At 44.5% G+C, this 20,279-nt stretch overlaps 2 protein-coding genes across 2 annotated transcripts in view; one reads left to right on the top strand and one right to left on the bottom strand.

Annotated features, from left to right (window-relative positions):
* Nucleotides 1-245: 245 nt before the first annotated feature.
* On the top strand, nucleotides 246-9,882 carry ppp4r2a (protein phosphatase 4, regulatory subunit 2a). Its single transcript, XM_018759547.2, has 9 exons — nucleotides 246-359; nucleotides 1,000-1,081; nucleotides 5,946-6,116; nucleotides 6,649-6,742; nucleotides 6,949-6,986; nucleotides 7,472-7,546; nucleotides 7,672-7,809; nucleotides 8,063-8,370; nucleotides 8,506-9,882. The coding sequence occupies exons 1-9, from the start codon at nucleotides 326-328 to the stop codon at nucleotides 8,859-8,861; spliced, it is 1,296 nt and encodes a 431-aa protein (XP_018615063.1). The 5' UTR covers nucleotides 246-325; the 3' UTR covers nucleotides 8,862-9,882.
* A 6,124-nt stretch (nucleotides 9,883-16,006) lies between these two features.
* The window catches only part of LOC108939410 (E3 ubiquitin-protein ligase PDZRN3-B-like), a 49,900-nt gene continuing 45,627 nt past the window's right edge, over nucleotides 16,007-20,279 (bottom strand). The window contains exons 7-10 of the mRNA XM_029249699.1: nucleotides 19,514-19,576; nucleotides 19,329-19,430; nucleotides 18,003-18,119; nucleotides 16,007-17,715 (exon numbers count right to left, since the gene is read on the bottom strand). Of these exons, the coding sequence (XP_029105532.1) occupies nucleotides 16,318-17,715; nucleotides 18,003-18,119; nucleotides 19,329-19,430; nucleotides 19,514-19,576 (1,680 nt within the window). The 3' untranslated portion in view covers nucleotides 16,007-16,317. The remainder of the gene's footprint in view (nucleotides 17,716-18,002; nucleotides 18,120-19,328; nucleotides 19,431-19,513; nucleotides 19,577-20,279) is intronic.

Here is a 20,279-nt window from a genome sequence, read left to right as displayed (position 1 = left end):
ATACAAGAGACACGTTTTCCCGCCCAAACTCACAGTAACGCGGGTCGTTACAATATTTGTACAATATATTAAACGACGATACGAGCCTTTTCGGAAACAAAGCAAAACACCAGCAATCATCACATACGCTGACGACCCGCTCAACCGGCTCCTTCTGTCGCTGCGCCGTTCCCCTTTCGCCGATATGCCGTCTACCACGCATGTGCAATCTGTCCGCGCGTCACCGACGCCATATTGAAGTGCGGCTGCTGATTTTTTGTTTCGCTCGCGGCGCCAGCTTTCCGTTTCCTGTTGGATTCAGGAGGTGACAGAAGATTCAGCAATTATGGAAATCGACACACTTCTGGAAGCTTTCAAAGGTTGTTTGAATTACTCAATTACCTGTTAAGTGTGAAGGACAGTGAAAGTTAGAGTTTAGAGAATGCCTCAATTTAACACTAAGCAGGCTAGCTTGCTTGCTAGCTAGCAGCTAGCTAGGAAGCGAGCCAAGCTAATGTTAACTGTTACTGTTTTTTGTCGGATACATTGATTTAAAAGAGACAACATTCTTTATAATGTTAAAAGTTTTGAAACGTCATGCGTAAAGCGGCAAGGTGTCGTCTCCTGGGTTCCTCGGCAGTGCAGGTGTATGACAGTGTGTAGTTTGTGCCGAAGCCGGTACCGTACGCCTTGCCTGCTGCCTGGATCCGCGGCAGCACAGCGTAGCACCGCGCTGCTAGCACTGCGCTCCAGTACTAGCTGCGCAGCTACAGCGCGCTCGCTCGCACCTCAGACCGCGGCGCTTTTCGTTTGCCTGCTTCTGGTGACGGAACTTTATTATATGGCTGCCGTAGTAGTTAAATATAGATGCGGCCTTGACGAGTAGTAGTCTGCGTCGTCTTGTGGGTGTTATGTGTAGAGAACTTTTGTTGTAGCCCATATCCAGGCAGGCGTCCAGCCAGCGTGAGAAACTACAGCGTCTCTTCGTTTGTTTTCACTCATGCTAATTTCTTGCCTCAGATTTTGAGAAGAAAGGGAAGAAGGATGTGTGTCCCGTGCTGGACCAGTTTCTGTGTCATGTCGCCAAGACCGGAGAGACAGTGTAAGTACACAGTATTTGCGAAGAGTGCCGCCTAGGCCTGTTGGCTACACTGTTAGCCTCATTGCTAGCTACATGGCTATAGCCACAGCCTGAGAGCGCCGGTCTGTCCCCCTAGCGGCGCAGCGGGGAACTGCAGCTACTTTCTGTCCTTGCGTTATACAGGGCTGCTGGAAAGGAAGAAGGAAACCCTTGTGTTTGTTAATCTTTTTCTACGAAATTTGTATTTAATGAGAATCAACCTTTCTCATGTGACATAATAGGTGTGTAATGACCAGTTCCACATGTTGCATAAAGAAGAAGTCTAAAACAGAAAGTGTGCAGATGCAAAGATATGCAAACCACAAGTTGCATTAGATTAAAGCAAGTAGGTAAGTAGAATCAGCTGTGTAAATCATCAGTTATTCATTTTCTACGTTTATTTTATAGAGGAGTGACCGTCCCTATAGGGTTCGCATACTTTGAAACAGTACTAATTATTGGCTACATAACCTTATTTCACAGGAAGAGTACATGATGAAGCATGCAGTTTTGCACACTTCACCAAGAATCTCCACATTGCAGAAAAGAACACCTGTGGCTAGTATCTAATGGCATGAGAAGTTTCAGTTTGCGATAACTATATTTCAGAAGGATCACTTGGAACAGCAGTGCCTTGGTTAGGGAGATCTCATTGTAAACCGGGTTTCTCGCATTTGAATGCCACTCTTGCTGTAGTATCTATGATTAACATAGTTACCCTGAATTGGTACAGTAAGAATACACTGCTGTGTAAAAGAGTAAATCATTGTAAAGTTTTTCATTTAACACTTTAATATGCCTTGGACGAAGGTGTCAGATAAAGATGAATTATGGAGGCTTGAATAGCAGGAGTTTCTCCACAGTTTTTCTTTGTTTAATCTTTATATGTAAATTCCTGTCCACTTTCAATGCGTAGTGATCAGATGATTCCTGGAAAGGGGTACAGGAGGATCTGTACTTTTGCCATGAGTCTGTGATGCATAAAAGGTGATTAAAGAAGGCTTGTTGGTAGCTGGTAGCATAGTGGTTTGAGCTGCTGCCTTCAGACTCAAAGGTTGTAGGTTCAAATCCCACTTCTGGCTGTTGTACCCTTGAGAAAGGTACTTACCTGAAATTGCTCCAATAAAATGGCCAGCTGTATTAATGGGTAGATTAAATTGTAAATAGTTTAGCATTGTAAGGTGCTTTTCAGAAAAGTGTCAGCTAAATGAATAAATGTATGTAGCAGAGACATGGATGTGTCATTTTACATCCAAGTCATCCTCAACAAGTTTTGGAATCTCATCTGTGGTAATTAGATTCCTTTACTGTGGCAAGTGAATGTTAGAGACAGTTTGAGGCATTTGCCTGGAGGAGCTGAGATGGGAAAGAACATTAATTTTATGAAATTGTCCCTAAAGAATGAATGCCCCTGGTGTTAGGTGTCAAGCTAAATCAGTAAAGGTAATGTTTTTTTTCTGTAGCTAAAAAAATTGATCCTTAATTTTAGTATGTTTCATTTTAATGCTGTTGTGTATAGAAAAAAAAAATACATGAGTATGTGATAACATGATATACTCTGCAAATTGTGTGATTTTAGTCAGTGTATCTTTTGTATCCGGTGAACAGTCATTGAGTCGGGGGGTCATGAGTTCAAGTGCACGAAGAAATTTTTTACCGGGTTGTTTGTTGCTTTTGTACCTTGTGTCATTTTGTTGCATTCTAATATGTGCTCCATGTGTTGTGTACGTTCGCTTTGAGCTTGTAGTTGTCAATATGTGTATGTTTCATTCAACAGTGTAAAGAGTCCCTTGGCTGTAGAATGTGCTTATTACTATTTGAGACATTGTCTAAAGACACATTTTCCCTCTGTGAACGTAACTAAAGTTGACTCTGTATGTAAATTAGCTGTAGTATTTGCTGTCAGGGACTTCCATATGAGAATATGGAGTCTCTCTCTTCTTGCTTTTATCAAAAGTGTAGTTGAGTTTGAAAAAAATTTTTTTCCTTTTCCAGAATGTTGTCCTTGGAAATGAAGCAATTTTTAAAGTTCGGAATGGTTTTATGGGGGTAAAAATAATTTGTCACAATTGTAATACCTTGCACAAATTACTTTTTTTTGGCATCTTTAACAAACTGAATTATGTAAATGGTGTATTGCAGATGTTTTAGAGTGATTGCTCGTGATTAAATGGGCATTTCTTCACTGAGGGGTAACACTTTTTTTTTTTTTTTTTTGAGCACTTTATTTTCTTGGAAAGAATGTTCCTTTTTGGCAGTACTGAAACCAGAAGTGTGAGCAACAAATATGCTGGATTAAAAATGTTCTTGAAGTCAAAAGGAAGCAAATTTTAATAAAAATTTTGTAATTTTTATTGAAAATTGAGTTTTTCAAGTGATGAGACTGTAATGTCAGTTTACTGTGGCAACAAAGCTAAGAAATGTGTGTTTTATTTTTCTGGTAGGTAAACTTGATTTCAGCATCAAGTTTGATTATGTTTTCATGCAATTATGGTAAACATGACTTTAAGGAAAACCTTTCTTGTTTTAAAGGTGTTCAAATATTCTGTCTAATTTTATTATGTCTTTCTCTGTGTGGAAGTATTGTAAACTTGTCCTGAGACTAGTAATTCTGTGCAATTTTCTGAACTTTTCCATATTTTTATGCTAATGTGACTCGATCTCGAAAAAGTTACCAGTCAGTCTTATGTCCTCCCTCTGTTTAGTATTTTCCCCTTAGTGTGGTGTATCAGCCTGAGTGATTGTGGGGTGTGCGGAGGGATACTGGACATAGCTTTCATGGTTACATGGAAACAGTGCTTTTATTATCTTAGAGACAGGAAATCCCTGAGGAAGATTTGTAACACACAAAAATAACGTTCAAAATGAAAAGAAACATGAAACGTTTAGTCCTGAATATAATAAAGGGGGAAAAATTGAAAATACATGATCATTTTTGGGTAAGCTTATCAGCTGTCCTGGCTTGTTCTGAGATTTGCCTGGTCCCTTTGCTGTCGTCACTGATAGGTAGTTTTATTGATTTTAATCAAATTGATTTTCTAATAGCTACTCATTATGTCTTGTCGGTGTTGTGTGTCTGTCCCCCTTGTTGATGCTCAGATGTGCTACAGATGATTTGTGGGAAGGCAAAATCTATGACAAGTAATGAAAACCATACATATCGGATCCTGTTTAGTATTAGATTAAAAATTCAATGAATACAAGATTTCTCTCCTGCTTTACCTGCGATAACAAGAAACAAGCACGTGTAGTGGCTCAAATATTGTTTGCACTCTTTGTGTATTTGTTCTTGTTATGAAATGGTGTAGTGTTTCTTGTGGGTATACAGTAAACCAGTGTTACAGTTCATTTATAAAAGAAAATTCTTTGTCATTCAGGGCAAGGGTTCGTGTGTTATTGTTGCAGTATTGTCCCTGACTTACGATGGGGTTACATTCTGATTAAACCCCTCGTAGGTCAAATATCGTAAGTCGAAAATGCATTCAATACACCTGACCTACCGAATCTCATCGCTTCTTATCCTTTAAGATGGTTGAGATCGTCGATTGCAAAAGTCAAAGTTTATGTACGATGGTAATTACGGGCTTGATGCCTTCCTGCTGGGCAATTCTCTTGACTTTCTCCTCAAGAGTAATTGCTTTCTTCCTCTTCTCACCAGTAGCAGGAGACACAGATGGACGTTTCGTAGACATGATGGATGCACAAAACACAACGTAGATACGGTGGGGGTATCCAAAAAAAAAAAAACGCTGGCAACACAAACTGTAGAGTATCGGTTGTATACACTAGCGACCGCTTGGCACGTTGGGAGATGCGGATCGCTGCCTCTGTGGTCACGTCCACACCCCAACAAGCAGCACCTGGCTCCGATTATGCGTCTGCCATTAATCAGAACACTCTGCTACAAAAATGCCTCAGCCTCTTCTCAGTTGTGGAGTCTCATTGAGACAACTGTCCCCTGTGCACCGATACTCGCTTCATTCCATGTCCTGTTCCCCTTCGTGCTCGTATCCTGTCCTTCGTTCCCTCGCTCCTGACCATTCGCCTCGCCTCCTGACTTCGACTGTGGATCTTTGCTCTCACCCTCACCGCCGATCAACCGACTCTTTGCCAGTCCCCGACAAGGAGGGCTCGTCTGATCCCTTGGTTTTAAATAAATGATCCTGCACTTGGGTCCAGCCTCCCCCGCATCCTCTGTTTGCTGTGAGAGCTGCCCTTCATCACGAGAGAGTATCGTACCGCATATCGCTTGCCCGGGAAAAAAATTTAAAAGTGGATGTATGGTTTCTACTGAATGCATATCACTATCACACCCTCACAAAGTGGAAAAATTGTAAGTTGACCATTGTGACTTGGGGACTGTTTATGTACTATAGTTTCCTTTAAATTAAGTTGTATTAATAATTCAGGTACACTTAAATATAGTTGAGGTATTCATGTCTCATTTGGAAAAAGTGGCCAGCTCTCAGAACTTGGTAATTTGAGTTTTGAATTGTAGCCACCTGCAGCACACACACACACAAACTTAAGCAGTGTAAAACCAAGAATGACTTTTTCCTCATCTGCAGTGCCAGTAAGAATTAATGATAGAGAGCAAGATACTATTGGAAAGAGCACCGGCATAATAAATTCAAAGTTATCTTCACCTTTGTAATGCACAGCTTTTTCTATGCAGTGTTTATGCATATGTTTTCTATGCATTATCTATGATCACGTAAATTTTCCTAATGTTTTGAGTTCAGTGGGAGTTGTGGTTTGTATAACAGTCCCAGTTTCTGAATTGTGCTACTTCCTCCATCAGAATTCAACATTGACAGTTTAAAATTACTTCCTCTTCCTCCACCAGGATTCAGTGGTCACAGTTTAAAAGCTACTTCCTCTTTAAACTGGAGAAGGTTATGGATGACTTCCGAGCATCCACCCCAGAACAGCGTGGGCCAGCGAATCCGAATGTGGAGTACATTCCCTTCGAAGAGATGAAGGAGAGGATACTTAAGATTGTAGATGGTTACAATGGGTGAGTGACGCACTATATTGTGTGTTTTCCAGGGTTCCACTGTGGAATGAAGCTGTGCAGTTTTCCTTTTCTATGTAAATGGAAAAGCTGAGGTGGTTGGACTTCTTCAACATTTACATCATAAGCAATGTGTTATTTGAAGACAAAAGCATAAGAGGAAGACCTGAGTCAAAACAACACTTGGTGTGACACCTTGATTGCTGACTAAGGCTCTTCAGTGCTCGTATTTGTTGCCTGGTACAGCAGTGCCATCTGTTGGAACAAGATTTAGCTTTTCTATTTAAAAAAAAAAAAAAAAAGTTTAGTGTTTCTACATTCCCCCACCCCCCACACACTTTATTGCCAGAAATATGTTAACGGATGCAGTTACGCTAAGTAAGGTGCTTATTAGGAGTAGAAATACAAAACCACAGAAGCTTAATGGCAAAAGAGATTTAAGTAATATTTCAACATTTTGTACATTAACTGTAAACATATTAGATTGAGTGCTGTCAAACAAGGGGATATATTGGTTATGTCTTGTTTGTTCCAGAATCCCCTTCACTATCCAGCGTTTGTGTGAACTTCTCACTGAGCCCAAGCGGAACTACACAGGAACAGACAAATTCCTCCGAGGGGTTGAGAAGGTCAGCGTTCGCACTGGTCTCTTAGCGGTATACTTGTGACAGTGTAAATACTGTGTGCTTTTCAAACAAGAACAGCTTCTTGGCAGATTGTTTATGAATACAGGAGAATTGTAAATTGCTTTGCAGAACTGTAGCCTCTTCTGTAATTTCAGCAAATCATGAGCATTTCCATGTGTTTGTGATAATATAACTATTTGATTTTGCAGAATGTAATGGTGGTCAGCTGTGTCTACCCTTCTTCTGAGTAAGTGCAACCCTAATGTGTGTTTTCTATACAAAGTCAGTATAGCGGGCCACTTCTGTTCTGTATGTCATGTTTAAAATAATGCACAGTTTTTCCAAGAAAGCTATTGATGGTGACAGTATGACTTAAAACTAAATTTATTAAAAATTAGTCTCAGCTGACACGATGTTTGGCTAATTTCATAGCAATTTATTGTAAATTTTTTTTTATTATTTTTTAAACCTGAAAGGCTTATTTAATTCATTATATTAAATGAGAACATGTGCTCTTTTTTTTTTTTTTAAACATTTTAGTTAAGGAAATAGTTAGAATTCTGCATTATCTTTGCATGTGGCACCTGAATTGATTTTTCGAGCAAAGAGACCGGCTATTTCAACCAGTACAATTGCTTTATAATGGTTTAACCAGAATGAACAGCCATGCAGCAATAATTTTTTTTTTCTTTCTTTTGTGTTTTTTTTTTATTTATTTATTTTTTTTAAAAGAAAAAATGGGTCCAGTAATGTGAGCAGAATGAATGGGGTCATGTTTCCTGGGAATTCGTCCACGTACACAGACAGGTGAGGGGCAAGTACTGTCCTCTCTGTTACTCGTTCAGCACAGAGCCGACACTAAGGCTTCTCCTGACAGCTGTGGCGCTTCCAGCGCACTGAGAAATCTCCCCTTCTGTCCTCATTTCTGAAAGAAATGTGAATGGGCCCGGCACACCCCGGCCGTTGACTCGGCCCAAGCTGTCGCTCGCCAGTTCCCTGGCCACCAATGGCCTTCCTGACAGCACAGAGAACAAGGAGATGCCCACGGAGCAGGGGGAGAAGCCCATGAGGTACAGAGGCTCAGGCTGTGAAGTCAGTACCCTTAATCAGTCCCCATTACCAAAGGGAAGATGCTGTTGCTGTATACATTTGTACAAAAGCTTGTTGCTGTATACATTTACTCCTGTAATTATTAGTGGAAGTGAGAACCAGACAGATGAACACTCTTGACTTCCTGCTGGTTCTCACTGGATGAGTGTGTTCCTACTTTTTTCTTGAGCTGGGAAGATAATGAATGAAATGGATAATTTCTGTGTTTTGCAGTGATTCCTCGATATCAGAAGCAGATGGTGCTCTGGGAAGTACTGTGAAGAACAAGCACCCAGAGGGTGAAGATGCTATGGAGGCCGAACAGCACGAGGCAAAGAGGCTGAAGTTTGATAAAGATGAAGACGAGGAAGAGGAGGAGGAGGAGGAGAATGAAGGCGAGGAGAACGAGGAGGCAGCGGCCAAAGGGTCTCGAAGCCCTGTGCCAGCAGAGAGCTCTTGTGACCGACCGGAATCATCTTCCGACCTCCTTACTGAGGAAGCGAACAGCAAAGCTGCAGACATCCTGGTGTCTGAGGATCAGGGTAAGATTCCTCAGTGTGAGGATTTTTAGGGGAGGAACTTGTCACGTCTATAAGGTGAAGCTGAGACAAAATTGTGTGAAGGCTTTGTTGTGCTTCAGAGGATTTTTATTCAGGTTGTGCCTTGTGTCTTTACAGAGCCATCCAGCACACAGTCGGAGCCCCTTTCAGATGAGAGCATGGAGAAGGCTGACAGGGAGGCGTTGCCAGGCTCCACTCCCACCTCTGAGGATGGAAGCGAAATGGACCAATCAGAACAGCCCAGTCGACCCACAGATGTTACGGAAGCAGATGTCCGGGACGATGGACAGAACAGTGACCTGGTCAGCAGCAGCAGCAGCAGTAGCAGCAGCAGCAGCAGTGAGGAAGGAGAGGCCAGTGAGGAGTCCCTTTCCGCCTCTCCCAGCAGCACAGCAGAGGGCACTGTGGAGACGAGTGAGCCTTGGCGACCAAAGACCTCAGAAACTGTTGATGAACCCATGGAGCAGGACTAGCCCACACCGGCGTCTCTCTCCTGAGAGCTACGCGCTTCTGATTTTTACACTGTATCATACAACAACAATAAGATCTGGTAGTCAGTAGACCTTTCGTTTCCCTGGAGAGGACGGCCCTATATCGGGGCCCCCGAAGAGAGATCCTCGGGGCCCCTTCCGCCTTGTATGATCCGCCTCCCCACAGCCACGCATCACTTTGTGTACAGGTTTTTATTTGGAATTAAAAGTTTTTAAACTGGAAGGTTACCATTTTGGCTTTTTTGGAAGCTGTCGACGTTTCTTTACTCAAAGCTATTCCCCCTCCCCTGTTCAGGCCTTTTTAAGGGCCAGTACTTCAGAACGTCCCATCTTGCGTCCTTTACCAAGGGATCGATTTGGCTCGTGTCCACTTGTAAATCCTGCAGAGCTTCTCTGTTCCCATCAAGTTGCCCTGTTATTTTTATCTCAGTTTAGCAAGATGGTGCCACTGTAGCGCAGAACCCCCAGACCTGTGGGTTCCCGATCGGTCCCAGCGGAGCGTGGAGCCCCCCGGGCCCTTCCCCACCGCCTACGGCCCAGCACTCGCACACATTCCAGGACAGCAGACAGACCTGCGGCCCGGGACCCGCGCTCTCCCAGACTCCGGATGCACGTGCAGCCTGAAGCGTTTGAAGCCCGATGGCCGGCTGAGCTGTGCGTTGGGCGCGCTGTGTAGCAGATGCCCCTGGTGCTCAGAGGATCGTTGTTCCCCAGCTGGACGGGTGTGTGAGAGCTTCTCTTCATGTTGTCTTGCGTTGTCCTAACCCCTCCTCCTTTCCAGTCATACTGCTCACGTATGCGGTCGACTGCATTGAACTTGGTGTAGTACCGTTAGCTCGTAAAGTCACATGCGCAGTCTTTAATTTCAGAACTCATTAAACCACAGTAATTTATATAAAACTTTTGAACTGAATAACCTATTTTTTTTAAACTTACTTTGGCAGCCAGTATAAGTGTCTGAAACCAGCTGGCAACCTTGTTTGTTTTTTTTTTTTATTTTTTTTATTTTTTTAAATTCCCCCTCCTCTGCCTTTAGGGTTAGGGTTTTTTCCTTTAAAGACAGTTCAAATAATTTCCTCAGTTTCTCATAAACACCTAGAACAATTACTGGCTGCCAAACCGACCCCTTTCTGCAACTGTACTTTTGATATTTAGAATTTTTGAATTTCTGTAAAGTAGATTTTGTAGATTGTAATAAGTGCTCACTGCCTTTGTGAAACAGTATATAATTTCTCTGTAAACTGAATGCTTGGGCTTTCAATACGGTATTCATAGAAAGCAATAAATGTTCATGTTTTAAGTGTGAGTTTATTTGTTCATAGCAGAGCTGTCGCTTGAATGTTTTGGCAGCGATAAAATGCTTTTTAATAGGGCCACAGTTTTGTCTGCAGAAGTGCTAAATATTGTTTGTTAGAGGACACTTTCTGTTCATACATCTCAAGAGTCTTTTATAGTAGGTCCACACATTGTCATTTGTCTGCTCGGTTGTTCCTATTTTTCTTTTTTTCTTTTTTATTTTTAATTGCAGCCTACATCAGCTGTTTGCATGCTGTTAGTGTAGGTGTGTAACAGGTAAATTGCAACACTTTACTCCAGTGCGGGTATTGCAATTGTGGTGAAACACTGAATTTGGTCTGGTTACCTTGCTGCCTCCTTGCTACACTGGAAAATGGGGGCAGGATCGGGAAAGGGGTGTTTCTGTGTCAGACTCAACCCCCGCTTTGAGCTGAATCACTGTACATTCATCTTTGTGTACTACCTTGAAGAGCATCTGGGGGTGTTCTGTACCTCCAGCGACACTTGGATATGAATCATCATTGATGTGTGCTGAATGACTGTACTTTGCGTATTATTTCTGTTTTGCCAAGAACAGTCCGTTTTTCTGGGTAATAAAAAACAACCAAAGCAGCTGTAAAACAATTGCTTTCTTTGCCATTGCAGAGCTCTTCAATTTAACAGTATTGATCTTCTTTCTAGACTGATAACCATAGAACAGATACTTAGAATTTTTTTTCACACTGCAAGTGATGGTTGTAAATCACATTGTTTACACAGTGTTAAATATGATGAATACTGCTCATTTTGGGTGCTATACAGTCCAGGCCAAAGAAAAAACCTCTAAAAATATTTAAATGTGGAGCCAAAGCCTTTGCTCAATTTTCAGCCTTCAACTTTGCACAGCAGATCCTTCATGGAGCTACTGGGCTTCCTGCTGCTAAGCAAAGGCTCCTTGTAGCACTGCTGTATCTGACATCCAGTTGAGGGTGCTATTACATACCGTACGGGCACACAAATAGTTCACATCCACTTTATTTCCGAGAGCTGAAAGTCGTCTCGCATCAGGAAACATTGCACCCCCCCCCCCCCTGCATTTTCTAGTAACAGTTTGTTTGTCCAGTTCTGACTGGATACAGTGATGTCTCATAAACCCTTTTCCCGAGCTGGTTAGCAGTGGTTAGAGCTGCTGCCTTTGGATTCTAAGGTTGCGGGTTCAAACCCTACCTCCAGCTATAGTACCCTTGAGAAAGATACTTACCTTAAATTGTGCCTATAAAATGACTCAGCTGTATAAATGGGTAAATAATTGTAAGTCACTTTAGGGGGAAGTATGAGCTAAAAGAAACTAATGTGAATGTAACCATACAAGGAAAATGTAGTGCTGCAAGCTGCTCTTTCTCTGCTGTAATGTGGACCAAAGTGCGTGCGTGTGTGTGTGTGTGTGTGTGTGTGTGTCCAGTGTAAATCAGACAGCTGGCACACCTCTTCTGAAACGCAGCAGCCTCTTTACTTTGTGGTTTGAGAAGCTCTGTGAGCCGGATTTCCATCTCGGAGGATGGAGTTATCCCGCGAGAGATGTAGCGAGTGTGGGTGTCGCAACCATGACCCAGTTCTTGGTCTGATGGTGTCAAAACACCTTGGCTGTCAAGAACAATCCTTGTCCCTCATTGTCTCTGTTCCATGTTGTGTTCACACACTGACTTTTAAACTCTCTGTATTTGTTCCTAGCGTAGTCGCTAACGTGGTGGTTAGAGCTGCCAGTGTGGGATCCGAAGGTTGCGGGTTCAGATCCCACTTCTTAAAATTCATATGTTCCTATAATGGAAATTCCGTCCTATTCTAATCTCATTCCTTCCTTCTGAGGCTGTTATTTTTTAGGATTTAGGCAAGTTAACTGTAGAAAAGCCAAGACAAGTGTTTAGCATGACCTTGTGTATTAGCTGGTGCACAGTGTCAGGAGACTTGAAAGGTTTGATACTCAACAGACCCAGCTAATTGGGTTTCATAGGCTACTTCACTAATTCGGTGCTTTATTTGGTGAATAAACTCGTTTCTCTCACCTTGTGGGTATCAAACCAAAACACCGATGTGTGAATTTAAATCTGCATCATGAGACTTGCGAATATTTCACACTTCTTCAAACTCAGTCCTAAATATAAGGGTCCTCATTTCTGACACATCTTAAAATATGCAACCTATATTCTAGATCATATTCTTCACACATGAAATTATGTTTTGAGGCCACAAGGAAACTGCTGAAAATGCAAGAGCTCAGCAGTGAGACGTGATTTGATCAGCTCAATTAGCATAGAGAAACCCCCCATGCAACCAAACTCACAACATTTAGGTCCGCATTACTGTACTTACTGAGCTGACACATTTCTCCAAAAGCAGCTTGGAATGTTGGGGTTGTGTACTGCAGTACTTCCAATGATTTACCCATTGATAAAGCTGGGTAATTTAGAATGGCTCAGCTCAGGGTAAGTTTGAACCCAAGTCCAGTGATTGTAACTCAACAGCTCTAACCACTGTGCCACCTGCTGTCTTCTATTTCTGTTACATCACAGGCTGCACTGACAGCACCAGTAACACTAAAATTTTGTCCATTTCTCAAAAAAAGGCTTTTTTTTTGTTGTTCTGGCTGTTGCACTATAATATTTTTGGGAGAGTATTTACAGAGGAACATGGAGAGAACATGAGATCACCAGTGAGATGTAACAGTTCAGTAACCTACAGAAATCCCACAACATTGAGGACCATGTTTGTTTAGCTGAAACTATTCTCCAAAGCTACTACAGTAATTTACTCCTTTTAATTCTGCTGGAGAAGTTCTGGGTAAGTACCTCGACCAAGGCTACTACAGCAGGAAGTGGAATTCGAACCTGCAGCGTTGAGCAGCTGTAACCACTAGACTACCAGCTGTCCCTGATAACAGTTAAATCAACAGGAGTCTGGTGTAGGTTGAGTTTCATTAAGTGGAACTGAAAAAAGGCTAGGATGATGAATGAGTGATCAAGTCCCTCGCTTGACTTGGGAAAGAAACGTCTCCGCAGTGGACTGCAGGCTTCGTCGCTGTCCTGGCCTCATTGGGGTATCCGCTTAGTGAGCGCAGACCTCGTCATCTTTGCACGCAAAATCACAGTGTGTGCCCCATCGGCCCGTGGGGGAGGGGAACCCTGGGAAGCCGTTGACTCCTCTTCCCCCGCCCAACCGTGGCTCCCTCAACAGTGCCTTTTGACATGGTGCGAAGGAAAACGCAAGGCAAGCCCATCGGTCGACCTTCATAAAGTCATAAAACAACAGAGCACCTTGAGGGAATAGGGACAAGAGGGACAAGGTGGTGCCAGCAAAGACTTGTGGAAGCTCTGGCTCCAAGAACGGTGACACCGTCCAGCTATAACCTGGTACTGTTTTATTAAAGAACTGTAGAAATAATGGGAGTTCAGTACAACTGTCAGCGCAACACACCAGAAAGTGCTTTGTTTCATGCTAAATCCTTCATAAGAAGTGTTATATCAAGGAATGTAAATTGAACAAAGTTTTATAGATGTTTTGTTTAGTTGACCTTCATGCAGAGCATCTGTGAGAGTTCCTCTTCCGGGACCATCGTTGGACTCGTACCCAAGTGCGGAGTTTATTTGTGAGAGCGCAGGGTGGTCCGGGAAAACGGCGGAAAACATTAACAAACAAGAAGGAGAGACTCTGATTGTTCTCTCTCTTGGTCAGTGAGGCCACGCTCACTGTGACCGCACGGTTTAAACGGGCGAATATCTGCTTTGCTACCTGTTGCCCCGACCGTTTCTTCCTGCAAAGTTCTTGCTGCAGTTCCATCTCTTCACGGGTTACAACTTGTGCGTGCAGCCTGATCAGACTCCACTTTGGTGTTGGCTGCTGTGGAACTGCTGTGATTTTTTTTTAAAAGACATTAATGTGACTGATCTGCTGGACAGCTGGCGCTCCTTTCAGTGTTGATGTGGCTTCACGTGAAACGCACTTGAACTTTCGGTGTCCTTGGAAACTATAGCGCGGCGGCTCTTCTCAGCAGTCCCTTGGGAGGGAATGACGGAGCCACGCGGACACTCCTTCGGGTGGACGTGTCAAAGTGCCAGATGTGCTGCCACTCCAGTATATGGCTGTACAGAGTGGATGTGCCGAAGGAGACTCGCTGATACCTGGGGATACGTGTTTGGCTCACGATGAGAACGCAGAACGCACCGATACAGTCTCCTGCATCTGAATATTCATCCCTTCCTTTACGGCACATGAAAGCTACACATCTTTACAAAAAAACTCTATTACATACAGAACATATTAAAACGCGTTGCAGTACTTTTTTTTGCAAGAGCTCTACTGGCTCATTTCAACCATTCTCCTTTGAATTATGTCTCCTTGCAGTATGACCATGAATTTTATATAAGAATCAAACCACAAAGTTAATGAATAAATTGCTTACTTCTATGAAACAATGAATTATTTATCTTACCCACTGTAAGACTTCAGGGTCTGCACTGCGAGATGATTTTTCGAAATGCGTGTTTGCTTGTCACTTCGGTTTTTTTTTAACGCTGATAATCCTGAAGTTTCGATCCTGACAATTTTCGTTTCGCGCAAAATTGCTGAACTTGGGGAAGACAGATTGCTGATGATGGCCTGCAGTACAGATAGTCTCCAAAAGTGCAGGAACGGCAGTTGACAGTAAAGACGGCGTACACACGTGTAGGAAGCTTGTGCTCAAGTGTAACCTGACCGCTGGACGAAATATCCTTTCCGTTCGGAAGCAGCGCGAACCCACTCGTGTCAGAGTAAGAGTCGTTTGGCCGGATGTGCAAACGCAGGCAAACGCGCACGTTTGTAGCTTTGCCGCCTCCGTCTCCTGCAAAGCGGAGCGCGAACCCGGTGCTGCGTGATCGGCAGGCTCCGCTCATGTCAAATCCTGCTTTTTGCTGAAGTTACTTGGACCAGAAGCTTCAGAATTCGTGCTTTTATTGCTCTGCTTTCTCTCAAGACGGCTGCTGCAAGCCGAGCTGGTGGACTTCTGCTCTCTTCCGCTCCTGCCCGGATGCTCAGCGGCAAAGAGCCGAAGAGCAGGAGATGAGCCGCTTTTGCAAGTTCTTATTGGTCAAAACAAGAGGATTCATGTAGTCACCAAGAGGCTACATAGGAGACTGGAAACGGAATAGCGGGTCGCACTATGGGTTTTGTTGAAAAACGTTTAGCTTGTGGACTGACAATCTCATTTTAGATTTCTGTGTCTCCGAACTTTGGACAGCCGCTGTATCTTACGTTACTTCACTTAGCAGACGCTTTTCTCCAAAGCAACTTCCAATGAACTCTATGTAGAGTTATGGGCCTGCACACCTTATTCACTAAGGTGACTTACACTGCTAGATACACTGCTTACACTGGGTCACTCATCCATACATCAGTAGAACACACACACACACTCTCTCTGTCACTCACACACTATGGGTGACGGAGTTACCAGTCTACCGGAACATCATATCTTTGGACGGCGAGAGGAAACCCACACGGACACAGGATAACGTGCAAACTCTACACAGAGTAAGAGGGGATCCTGGTACAACTGCCAGATCGCACCACTCGGGGGCTGTGAGACAGCAGCGCTATTTGCCGCGCCACTGTGCCGCTCCACGTTACTTTAAACTGTAACTTGGTATTATTTTATTAAAGCGTAAAAGCTGAAGAAGGTCCATGTAAAATAATGCAATTCAGTACAAATGTCAGCACAGTACAGAAGAAAGTGCTTTAAAGTGTTACTGAATATTTGCAAATTTTTATTTATTCACATAGTTTTAATATTCAAAATGTAAGCAGAAATAGAACAGCGGAAAAGAAAACTGGCATAAATTCCAAACATACATACATACGTGATTGTAATAATGTTCAGGGAAAAAAAGCCAGACTCAGAAATGTGTCAACTGTACCCTTCTTCAGGGTTAACTTTCAGCATAAATGTACAGGTTATGCTTGGACATTCAGAATTTGGGGATTTTTGAACACATGCTTTAAGTAAAAGCAGTAAAAGTCATTATAACACTATAAAACTTGACAATGTTTTGACGTCCTCTGCAGCGGACATGGCAGGAGCTCCTACATCGGCGAAGGTGTCTCATTAAAAACGCACGGTCAAGCGGAGCCCCTACACCGTTGTCACCGACAGGAGGGAATTGTACACTCGTGTTCCATCCGGCAGCTTCGTGCCGTGCGTCAGCAGCTCCTGGATGGTCATCCAGTTATCGAGGATCCTCTTGTTCCTCTTTTTCATCATCTTTTTGTGACCGAGCTGGATGATGCTGAGCTCCCCCTGGTCCTCATTGCCTGCACCCTGCTCCTCCAGGCACTCCCGGCGGCTCTGCCTCATGATCTCCCGCCGCTGTTTCTGCTCCCTGGCACGGGCCGCCTGCTGCCGGCGCTCTTCCTTGCTCCAGTAGCGGCCCATCTTGAGCTCGCTGGCGGCGTCGTCGTCCGTGGTGACGCCGGTGCGCTCCTCGCTGATCCGCAGCGCCCGCTCCCTCAGCAGTCGGTCTCGGATGGGCCGGCGGGTCACGTAGCGCGTACCGTCGCTGCGCACCTTCACCTTCCACTCGCTCCTTGGCTCGGGCTGGCCCCGGGCCCCCGGCGGCTGGTGACACGCGCTCAGGAGGCTTGCCTGGCTCTGCCCGAACTCCACAGCTGACTTCTGCTGGATGAGCTGCATGTAGCTCTGGTAGTGCGCCGCATGGTTCGGGATGTGGGCGTGTTTGTACAGGGAGCGTCGCTGGGCGGCCGGAGAACCCGACTCCTTCTCCCCCGGATTAAGGGAAGCGCTCGTCTCCTTGGAGACCACAGTGCTCTGAGCGGAAGTGGGCTTGTGGAAAGGCGACAGCGCTTGTTTAGAGACCACGTGGCTTCTGGACACCGCCGGGCCCTGAGCTCCAGCCTCCTGACTCGCAGAGCGGTCGGGGCTGAGCTCCGGCGTAAACGCAGCGCTGTGGCAGCTTTCTCCTGTGTTGTAGGCACTAGAGCTGTCCTTGTCCAGCCTCTCGGGGAGCTCCGTGATGTCAGGGAGCTGGGGGCCGTTGCCGGAAGCACGGAAGTTCGCGGCGAGTGGGTCCCAGGGTCCGAGGAGCGGTCGTGGCTGCGGAGCCTCCTCCACGCCCAAACAACCCAGCTTCCTGCTAAGCAGCTCCAGCTCACGGGCTGCCTGCCCTGCAGCAGGGCTCCTCATACCGCACTTGAGCTCGAGCAGCTCCCGGAAGCGTTCGCACTCATCTGCGGGAATACCCAGGAAATCTCCGTCGGCGCAGTCGGCCGAGGCGAACGATTCCCCGCTGAACGGTGTATCGGCGCTACCCAAAGTGTCACGGCTGTAGTCCAGCTTCTTGCTGCTTCCCAGCGTGTTGGATGGCGTGACTTGGTCTTCCCCGACGTTCTCCTGCTCCGAGCTCTCGTCGTTGCGCGTGCTCTCGTCCGTGCGTCCCACTCCGCTGTCCTTCTCGTGCTGCATGGACAAGATGGTCGCCGTATCAGTGGTCCCACCATCTTCTTCATGCTTCCTCTGAAATAAAAGCGACGGATGACCAAAAGATTAGCCGGTTACTAACTAGTAACCGCCCATTCATCGTAATTTAATCTACAGTTATCATTATGTCTTCTTCTGTACTTAGCCATGCTGGTCTGCGTCTTTATATTACATTTTCAGCCGGGCACAAACAAGTCCCTGCCTTCCTCTCTGACAGATCAGTCCGATGCTAAGTCATCTCTAGGGTACCGTGAGTATGATGTGATAAAGGCCCGCGAACCTGCCATGCATCACAACTGTTTCGCACCTATGGATTAGCCCACCTGCTGAAGCGTGGTGGCGGTAAACTGCACGGCCTGGTGATGCTGCTGCTCCAGCATGTCCATGTGCAGGTCGTCCAAGAAATCGTTCCTGTCACTCTCCATCCACGCGGCATCCAGCTGGAGGACAACGACAGGCAAGAAGTCGGTTAGCGCCGCTGCCTTTCGGCTGTGTTTCGAGGTCAGCGGCGTCCCCCGGTCGGTCATAGGCGGACTCGCATCATCCTTTGTTAGAAAGCAGCGATAGGAGGTTCGCCGGTCCATGTCGAGATACCTAAGATACGCGTACATGTCCATTGCGGTACGCACACCTTTGTCTACACAGCGAACGCTCACGTTACTCTCATTTACAACAACATGTAATTTGTACCCTAATATTTGCATAAGGAGCTGTGAGTTCACACTTACAAGAAACAGAGCAGAAATATCCAAATTCAAGCTCCAAACAAGATCAATGCGAGCGCCACCCCCCCATGCGTGGCGGCTCCTCCCACACATTTCACTTGTCTTATAGCCGTCTGCCTGTTTGCATGTATCTCTCACGCGTCATCTGACTACCTTATCATCGTGTAAAACCATCATCTATCATAATAATGAGGCCTAAAGCGAAAGAAAGTTTTACAGAAAGCGCTCAAAGAAGTCAAAGAGGCAAAACAGCGAAGGAAAGCCTTGTCTTTGAAAACTGAAAGTAACAAAACGCACAGATATCTAATAAAAGTCAGGATCGTTACAAAAGATTTCGTACGTGTGATATATGTGCGATTTAATTTACGACTGATTTAATGAAAATGATAATTAACAAATAGCTGAGCAAAGGGGTTATGAACGTTATGAGGGATTACGGTAATTACATTAGAAAAACGGTTTTTGTGAGGTGGGGTAGTAATCATTTTATTTAGTGCCTTGAGAAGCAGTTTCTGAAGGGGTTTGCAAAGATGAAAGATACATGGGTTACCGCTTGCAAACAAGACTTACTTTTAATATTGCGGATTCCTTTTCACTTACTCCCATGTAACCGGTATTTCTTTCGCCACTGACACACAAACACCGGGGGAGACAAAGTGGGCTCGGCCATTGCGGGGGAAAAGTGCCACCACCCCTTCCTTATGAACCCTCCTGTGACTGATGTGACATACGCAGGATACGATGAATCATTAATCAGCCCACTTTAGCGCACTTACAATATTCCTGTGCGAACTACTTCCGAAGTCAGTGACCGTCAGCTGACGCCTTACTACTTGCTACGGGGGCCGAGAAGCTCCGGAGCCGCCATCCTTCCGGCCACAGTTGCGTGTGAATGCGCCGCTCTACTGGGCAAGGCTGGCTTACGGGGATCTCGGGTCGAGCCACGAGCAGGCACACGTTCGTGTTCTCCTTGCTGGTTAGCAGATCCACAGCCTCACTGTGGTTTTGAATTTCAATGCCGTTGATCTGTCATTTGGAAATGAGACAAGGATCAACCCCAGAGAACGGAAACAGGAGCACTACGGTAGAATTTGAGGACTGTTACGTACCTGTAGGATTCTGTCCCCCTCTTGGATTCGACCATCTTTGGCAGCAATGCTGTTCGGATCAACCTGAATAAACACGAGCAGTTATCACATAATACTTCTACAACTTTGGGCTCCTTTGAGCTCTGTAATTCTTAAGCATAAAAACAGATGATGTGTGTGATTAATGGTGTGATCATGTTTGCATTTGGATTCACTGACCGATGAGTCTCAGCAATTTATATTTTGTTAATCTTTTCTATCAATTGTATTATTACATCTATCATTAATGGCATCACTAGTACTACAGTTACTAATTCTACTACCGCTGCTATGATTATTAGCAAGTACTTTTAAAGACTAAAAACTCTTTTTTTTGGACAGCAAATTAGGTTGTTTTTATTTAATTCTGTTCTGCTGGGTCTTGTGCTGTTTGTTGTATATTTCTTTTGTTTTCTTCCTCCAGGAGCAACACATCAGACCACTGGCACCGGTGATGGAGATTTTTGGCTCCTCTCTTTCAAACCTGTCTATAGTTAACATGCACTAACAGTACACTTCGCCAGCTATAAAATTCCAATCATGTTTCTTAACTCCAAACGTCACAGTACATTACACATGCTGACAGCCACAGAAAAATTTGCACATCAAAGAGAAAACAAGAATATGCAAAAAAAATAAATAAAAAATTTTAAGTGTACGTCTCGTCCACAGACCACTGTGGGCAAAAACACACATATTTCTCACTTTTCCAGTTCTCAGTCTCGGTCCTAAAGCAAACCAAAGGTGT

Source organism: Scleropages formosus, chromosome 2, assembly GCF_900964775.1.
Source record: "Scleropages formosus chromosome 2, fSclFor1.1, whole genome shotgun sequence".
NCBI lineage: Eukaryota > Metazoa > Chordata > Actinopteri > Osteoglossiformes > Osteoglossidae > Scleropages > Scleropages formosus.
This window is presented reverse-complemented; position numbering and strand designations above follow the sequence as displayed.